At 33.6% G+C, this 8,762-nt stretch overlaps 1 protein-coding gene across 1 annotated transcript; it reads right to left on the reverse strand.

Annotated features, from left to right (window-relative positions):
- LOC105175966 lies at positions 3,508–4,362 on the reverse strand. The gene has a single exon (XM_011098617.2). The coding sequence runs from the start codon at positions 4,272–4,274 to the stop codon at positions 3,651–3,653; it is 624 nt and encodes a 207-aa protein (XP_011096919.1). The 5' UTR covers positions 4,275–4,362; the 3' UTR covers positions 3,508–3,650.

Consider the following 8,762-nt stretch of genomic DNA (forward strand, 5'->3'; position numbering starts at 1 on the left):
AAAAAACCACTTGGATCCCGTCTATTTTTAGTGAATTTCACATTTCCTAGGGACAAAGTCATCCTTTGTAGCCCTTTTACTAAGTAACGCCCATAATATTCAAACGTCTACTGTCTGATATTCCAAACAATATTCAAAATATTAACAAAAAAATATTAATATTATTTAATATGAATCGAAAACAGTACTTCAAACACTTACACATCAAACACAATGTTTTAAAGTACTAATAGAATTTAAATTATGTCGAACAAGATTCAAAAAAATAAAACTACCAAAACTTTAATTATGAAACAATTGTATATACATATATATTATATTTATATTGAGAGATTGATATATATAGGTGTAGTATAATTCATGAGTATGTGGTTGGTGGGTAGGTTGTAAATGCATGTCGGATGCAGTAGAAATGAAGAACCCTAAATATCCAATTGCCACTAATGTGAAAAAAAGGGTACCACAAGAAAAAGGTCAATGCATGTATCATGCACCCTACACCTAACACTCATGACTCAACACAAAAATCCACGCTTTCTCTTCTTACCTACAATTATCCTCTCTGTCGGTAAACAAATTTTAATACATATGTACTACGTACCATCATTATAATTAAATAAAGTACGATTTAATATCTTTTTTTTTTGTTTTTAATTACTTTGATAAACTAAAAAAAAGAATAATAATTAAATTTCGAAAATAATGTTGAATTATATATGTTCGATGTATATATGTAAGTGGGCATTTTAAATATTATTGCACATCAATGATTTCGATCCATCGATGGCTTCTTTCGGCAGTCGAGGGGCGCTACAAAATTATATATATAGCCAAATAAATGAGAAATGCCCACTAAAACTTTCATCATTATGGACGGCCCCAAAGTTTAAAATATCTTCTATTTCATGAGTATTTACCACTACAAAAGAATCGAGGATTTTGTAACTGTTCTTTTAGAATAGCTATGTAATCGTTTCAAAATGTCCGGTTATAATTATGTATTTGTAATGGATTGGATGTGATGATACTATAGAAAGGCTGATAAAAATTTATTTTTTTTTGTAATTGAAGAGTCCGTTACAATTTGTATCCGTAAAGCTATTACAAAATTACAGCCGTTATAATTTATAATGATTTTTGAAATAATTAGGGACGGCCAACTTTTCGCATTATGCCAACGGTTATAAAACACATTACATATATTTGGCCATTACTATTTTCTATTGTTTTTGTAACGGTGTGTAATATTTATAATGGTCTTAAGAAAAATTAAAAGTCGTTACAATTACCATGAAAAAAACCGCAAGAAAATGTACAGTAAGAAGGTGTTACAAAAACTGCGTCACTAGGGACGACTTTTTTTTATAGATGGTATTCCAAAAGCCATTCCAAAGGCGGACATGATAACGACTATATTTTTTAATGGCTAGCTTTTAATGATTATATTAATCATTTCAAAAGTTGTTAGAAAGGCCGTTATAAAATATATTATATATAATTGTGTTGCAAGTTATTTTCATTTTGTTTCATGTAAAATTCTTATTAACCACACACACTCTTAATATTCTGATTTTCGTGCATGTACACTTGATCAGGTGGATTATTACTTAATTTTTTGACCATCAACTGCTGGTCATCTCTTAAGTTGATTGACCAAGTAACAACGATTAATTTAATAATTTTATGTTTAATTAAATTAATTATAGTTTACTTATTTTAGTTTTATAAAAAAATTTTATCTTATATGTTATATATTTCTAAATAGCGTAATGTAATATTTATAAATTTATGGACTACAATTGTAACGATTTTGAAGGGCTGCTAAAAAGGCCATTACAAATATTTTGCAACACCCAAAAAAACCGCGGTAAGGATCTTCGACTCTTCGTTACAAAAACTATTATTATTAAATAATTTTTTTTTGTAGTGGAGCTTTGAGATTGAACTAAATTTGATTATTTATATGTATATATATATTTAATTAGGTATGTGGGTACCAAGATTCCATGCTTTTATTTCATTTTTGTACCCTCATATATATATAATTAATGGCCCTACAAATAAAAATTAGTAATATTATTGATTGAGAGTTAAATACTTGTGAATTTGGGACCCTCATGACTTCAATAGGAAGCAGCCGGCAGCCATATTGCCCATCCATCCCTTACTACAAAAATGCACAATAATTTGAAAGAAGATAAAAATAAATAGGAGAGCATTTGTGACACTCAATTATATTGGCATTGTGCCTCATTTTTTACCATATTATATGCTCCTTTTTCCCTTTTCTTTGGGTTTTTTTTCTCTCAAAGGTGAAATTTGTTGATATTAAATGATGAGCGTAGTTTATACCTTTTTGAAATTTTTTATATTAATAAAAAATATGGAGGATAATTTAATTTCTTACAATATAATATTTAATCCTGTTTAATTAATTACCATAATTAAAAAAAAATAGTCATATACATTAAATAGTTACTGAATGTTTATTAATTTTGATTTTTTTGTGAAGGTGACTAAAATATTCACTATTGCTAAAATATGTGGCAAATATTTTTGTCGTGACTAAAAACCATAAAAAATACTTTTATCATAATAAATAAAATAAATTTTTACATTAATTTTACTTAATCATAGTTAATAATCATTATTGACTACTTATTATTGGCTCACAACAATTAAAATACAGAATTTTGTTACTTAAAAAGAGTTTTGATAACTCGACAACACCATGTTTATTTGAAAGGGTGATGAAACGAGAATCCATTAATATTATTACAATTCCTGAACAAATTAATTCCATCTTTTTTTTTTTTTTCTTTTATTACCATGATCGATCATCACAAGAAAAGTCAAGACCTAGAAGCCCGGGTATAGAAACCTTTGACTTTGACAAGAGAAGTCCAATTTCCAACATCACGATTGTGTGGACAACCTAATTATTAATCCTAATTACATAATTAGCTTTACAAAAAAGCTTTCTAATAAAAAATTCTAACTTAAATCAAGTTTAATCGAACTAAATCAGTTATATAATAAGTATAATATACTCGTCATGTGATTTAATATTTTCCTTGACTCTACACCAATTACACAATAAATGTATAACACTTATCATATAATTAACTTGGTCCGAACTGATATTATTTTATTCGTGGTCCAGTTTCTCAGTCCTATACTTACTCTCACATGGGTTTTTGTAACTTTTACTCATACTTCCAAATAACGTCACATGCTGTCCAGAAAGGATACTATGATGTCCAGTAGATTGCAATTGCATACGGTCTACGTATAAGACAGCTTTGTACAGTTCCTTGTGCAGTACTCAATTTTTTTTTTAAACCAAAAAAGGGATCATGTACACTTGTTCCTAGTAGTACTCAAACAGTTATTAAATTACTCAAACTCACTACTACATCACTTGGGAACAGCTTGCTTTGTCCTACATTACACATACAACATTCAACATTCAAACAAACTATCAACATACAACAACCAAAAGAAAAAAAAAAAAAAAAAACCCAGGTCGAAATTTAATAAAAACTTTGGTAACAACATGAAGACATGATTGATATTCGAGTAGTAAAATTCTTACATCTATAGATAATGCAGCTGGATTTGATCATAATTCAGGCATAGGAACGGTTCACTTAGCTCGAACGACGATTAAGAAGGTAATGAGGGCTTGGTCTTGGGAGGTAGACAAGAGATTCCGACACCGCACATGTCCTCTTGCAAGAAGCATACATGCTTATGAATCCAAACCTATCACTCAAAGTCCTTGTGATCTTGGATGAGCTGCCATGATGATGATGATCATGCTCCTCCTCCTCATCATGATCATCCTTGGAACATTCCACCAGTGCTGCAAAGAATGGATCCCTTTGAACAAACCTATTGCTCTTCTTGGGGGAGATCTCTTCTTGGTGGAGCAGTTTCTTGGCGGCGGAGTTGGTGGTTCCGGCCGGCGGTGGTGGGAGGAGATGCTCGGAACATGCCTTCTTCTTTGGGCCTAATTGGTTCTTGGGGATTCCGGGGAGCTTCTCCCAAGAGAATGGGATTCCTTTGAACTTGAGAGGTGTGCTAATTGGACTAAATGGAGGGAATTCCTCAGCCAAGGAGAATGTCAATGATCCAAAGGAAGAGTCACAAGAATCCGACGGCGAGACTGATGAGAACGAGGGCGTCCGACGGGCCGACGATGGCCGGAATATCGGTGTGGAGTGGAGGCTGCTTCCTTCTTCACCGGTGTATGTTAGATGAGTAGAAGCCATAGTTCTTGAGAGAAAGGAACAAGTGGTGTTGTGTTTAGTGTGTGTAGTGTGTGTTGTCTAAGTATGATGAATGACTATTGATATATTGTCTAGTTTTATTTAAAGAATGGAAACTTTGGTGAAAGTGATGAAAATTATATTAGGATGGTGAAATGACAAAAAGGACCCCAACCCATAAATGAAAAGGGAGGAATGAAGAGGGGACACAATGGGAAACATCAATAATAGAAGTGGGTGTGATGTGGATATTTTCATGTCATGCCCATATTATGAGTGAGTGGTACATGAATTATAGTGTAATACTGAGAGTGGTTGAGGTTGCAATATTACATGGACATGACAAGGAAATGGTACTATAAATAAATACATATATATATACATAAATTGGGGGACGGAGGTCACCTTTGCTCTTAAATGAATTTAATTTTCGAAATTCAATTCGGACATATTTTAATTAATTGATTAAACACTAAGTCTGGATATTTATATTGTCCGGCATCGTATCGAAATCTTACTTACTACAGCAATTTTTTATCTAAAAATTAAAACCCCACCTTTCCTTTAAAGTAAAAATACCCATACCAAATCTTATGTGTAGATGCTTCTTTCAGAACTAGGTTTTCACATTACGATTTTTATTTTTATAAATATTTCCAGAGCTTGTGTTACTGAATTTTTAATATTTAATTTTTTTAAAAATGGTTATTGAGACAACACATGACTCATGAGATTATAAAATATTTTGAAGAACTGTATGGCAGTGAATATAGCAATAGACATGTAAAGGCACTTGGAAAAAATATATGAAAATTTTAATTTATCTACTATGAAAAATATTTTTGTCATGACTTTTAATCATGATAAATATTTTAATTACACTCGTAAAGACCACGGTCAACAATCGTTGTGTCGCCATGGTCAATGAATATTTACTGCTGCTATTTAATTTTAACTATGGTAATTAGTCATGATTAAATGTTATAGTTCTTCTAGTCATGTAAATTGTATATTTGACTCTGTAAGTATGGATAAGTGATCATTTTAGTCCTACACAAACTCATTTTGATAAATTTATCCTGTAGTTTTGAAAATTTCATAGATTGAGGACAAAAATACGCGAAAAAATACACGTGACTAGCTCAAATGGGTTCACTTAACTTTCCGACCATGTTAGCAGATTTTGATCATTTTTATTCTTAATATGTAGAATTTTTAAAATTGCAACACAAAATTATCAAAGTTGATTCGTAGAAGACTAAAATTACTACCCAATATATTTATGAGACTAAAAATACAAAATTCCCGACATGTGAATGCCACGAACAGGGATTAACAAGACAAATACTTAATATAACTTGAAGCATTAATTATTACATTGTGGAACAACAAACGACCAGGGGTTTAGATAATCAAGTTGTTAATAATAATAACTGCGGATCATAATTAATATTTTTTTCTTCCTCACGCTCACCCGCAAGTCTAAGATTCGAACATGAGACTTTTCATAAGAAAATTTTGTATTCGAACCATTGGGCTGTGAGAACGGGACTCAGGATAATTATTATGGTCGTAGTTTTCCAATTATATACGACGTAAAGGGTACATATAATGGTGGCTCTAACGACGGAGCCGTCTTGGATATGGTAGGCAGACAAGGGGCGATCAGGGCGCATATGGAGGGCGCCGTGGTGGAAAGTTATGAAGTCAGGACCCCAATCCCGATTGTTGTGCACTAAATATGTTTATCAAATCTTGCACTTTTGTCTGTCTCTTTCAACTCCACATGAAGCTCTGCTGTCGGAAAGTACTCCACCTTTATCTTGATCTTGCCTTGTGCTGTCATGCCCCTGCGCGCCTAGCTAGCTGCCTGCAGCTACCTGGAAATTAGATAAAAGTGGGAGCTAAGTTAGTTAATGTAGTAAGAGAATGATAGATGTATTCAGCTCCACTCGATCTGTTCGAGAAATGAGGTTAAGTTCTTGCTATAATTTATAGGAAGGAGAAACGCAGCTGATGGCATTTGATCAATCTTGGCATGCATGTTTTGTGAGTTGAATGATAAGGGTTGATGGTTGGAAGTTCAATTTTGTGTGGGTTTGGGGTGGGGCTGAATCGGGTCAACCCGGTTTGATTACCCGTTTGGTTTTGTTTTTATTTTTATATTATCATTTTCACACGAGAATTTATATAAAATTAAAAACATCCTTCATCCCTTAATGTCAGTGGTTCTACATTAGGCCCAAGGAAATTGGGCATTAGAAGCTTGGTGGCCCATTACCATAAAATACCCTCAAACCTCAATTGAGTATAGATGAGGAATAATTTTTTATTTAATAGATATTTTTTTCAAAGAAAATGAAAAATGCACTATATATATATTATTATGAATTAATTTGATAAATATGAATAAAATTAAAGGGATAATTATACTTTTCCCTCCCAAAACTTGACGTAATTACAAGTGGAACTTCATGTGGTTTGAAAAACTATATTTAGTATGTATCCTAAAATTTGCTTTCATCTAACAAATAGATATATTAGTAAAAATTCATTGAATTTAATAATAATAATAATAATAATAATTTGTTATATTAGGGTATTGAAATTGGTAATAAGAGGTATACCTACATTTTAGTATATATGTGAATTGTAGAGTAAGTAGTATTGAGAGTGGTTGGGGTGCATTAATTACATGGACGTGACAAGGAAATGGTACTACACTGAAGCGGTGGTCAATTTTGTAGTTGGATATGATTTTTGTCTTTTAATGAATATTTTAAGAATATATAAGATTTAAGATTCAAAATTCTGTAAGTCATATGTTAATATATTTTAAAGTATTAGAGATTATCAAATATTTGGCATAAATTTAAATAAATCAATTAGGACATGTAAGTTATGGCATTAACATAGAACCTTAACATTAGCTAGCTAGAAGGGTCACAATAATTATAACGCACAAGTCGACCCGATTGAAAGCTCGAACTGGAACAATACTCAAGATGTATAATGGGTCGGAGTAGATTAACACTGCCAAGAGGTTCAAATTGCAAACGAAAGCAGTTAAAGACAATTATATATGATTATCATTAATTAACATACATGTAGTTGAACAAGAAATAAGGAAGAGGAGATATATAGAGGGGTTGATGATGATAATGATGGATGGATGTGTTGGGACAAAGATGCAATATGAACTAAGGAGAATCAGCATAATAATTGACTTTGACGACGGACCCATCTTTGATGTTGTATGCAGACAAGGGGTGGTGTGGGTGCATTTGGGTGGAGTGGTGGTGAAGCGTCAGGTACTCATCTCCCCAGTTCATCTTCACTATTTCTATCAAATCCTGCACTCCGTCCGTCTCTTTCAACTCCACGTAAAGCTCCGACGTCGCTGACTCCACCTTGATCTTCACTTTTCCACCTTCTCCCATTAATAATCTATATATATTAATTCAATAATATTTTGGACGTTGATGAGGGGAATGGGGATGCGGTGGTTACTTATAGGAGCAAATGGTAATGGGATTAATGGCGTTTCGACGTGGGCTTGCATGTTCTGTACGTGAGTTGGAAGTTGATTTCTGTGTTTTGCGTGTGTTCGGGGGTGGCCAATTCGGTCGGGTCGGGTCATCAGATAGGTTCTGTAATTTGGACACTACCTGGTTCCATGTTGGATCAATGGGTCCAATTCCAAAAGAAAAGAGACCCAATTCGCCCATAATCAATCTTGTCCGGAACCATGACCCACACCCTGTTAAATTGTGAAGATTGATTTGAAGAAGAAAAGGATAACCTGATTCAACTTAGAAATCCCAAGTTGAGTTGGAGAAGGATAACCCGATTCAACTTAGAAATCCCAAGTTGAGTTGGAAAAAGGATAAGTCATGGCTATATATACTACTCTTATTAGCATTGTTTTATAGAGCAAAGTAGAATAGAGTAGAGAGAAAAGAAAGAGTTGAGACGAGGGTGAGTGTTGTTTTTCACGTGTGGTGAAGACTTGCATACAAGTGTGTGTGTGTTGTACTCCTCAATTTTTCTCCTCTTTGAGTGTTTTCTCCTGGCTTGGTATCGCCCCCAGACGTAGGATTTATATCCAAACTGGGTTAACAAATTCGTGTGTCTTTTATCGCCTTCATATTCCACCTGTTATCCATCTTAACCCGATCCATTTCCTAACAACTGGTATCAGAGCCTGGTTCAAGGAGTTAAGATGGAGGGAAAGTTTCCAGTCGAACGGTTCAATGGTTCCGACTTTGGGTTTTGGCGTATGCAGATGGAGGCCTACCTGTACGGGAAGGACCTGTACGAACCACTTGCAGAGAAGTCCGAGAAGACGAGTGATGAAGAATGGAAGGTGCTCGATCGAAAGGCGATGAGCGCAATAATCCTGTCGCTCTCTCGGAATGTCGCCTATCATGTGAAGGGAGCAAAGAGCACGAAGGAAGTTCTACAGACTCTTGCCGATATGTACGAGAAACC

This window comes from Sesamum indicum, linkage group LG2, assembly GCF_000512975.1.
Source record: "Sesamum indicum cultivar Zhongzhi No. 13 linkage group LG2, S_indicum_v1.0, whole genome shotgun sequence".
In the NCBI taxonomy this organism is placed as follows: domain Eukaryota; kingdom Viridiplantae; phylum Streptophyta; class Magnoliopsida; order Lamiales; family Pedaliaceae; genus Sesamum; species Sesamum indicum.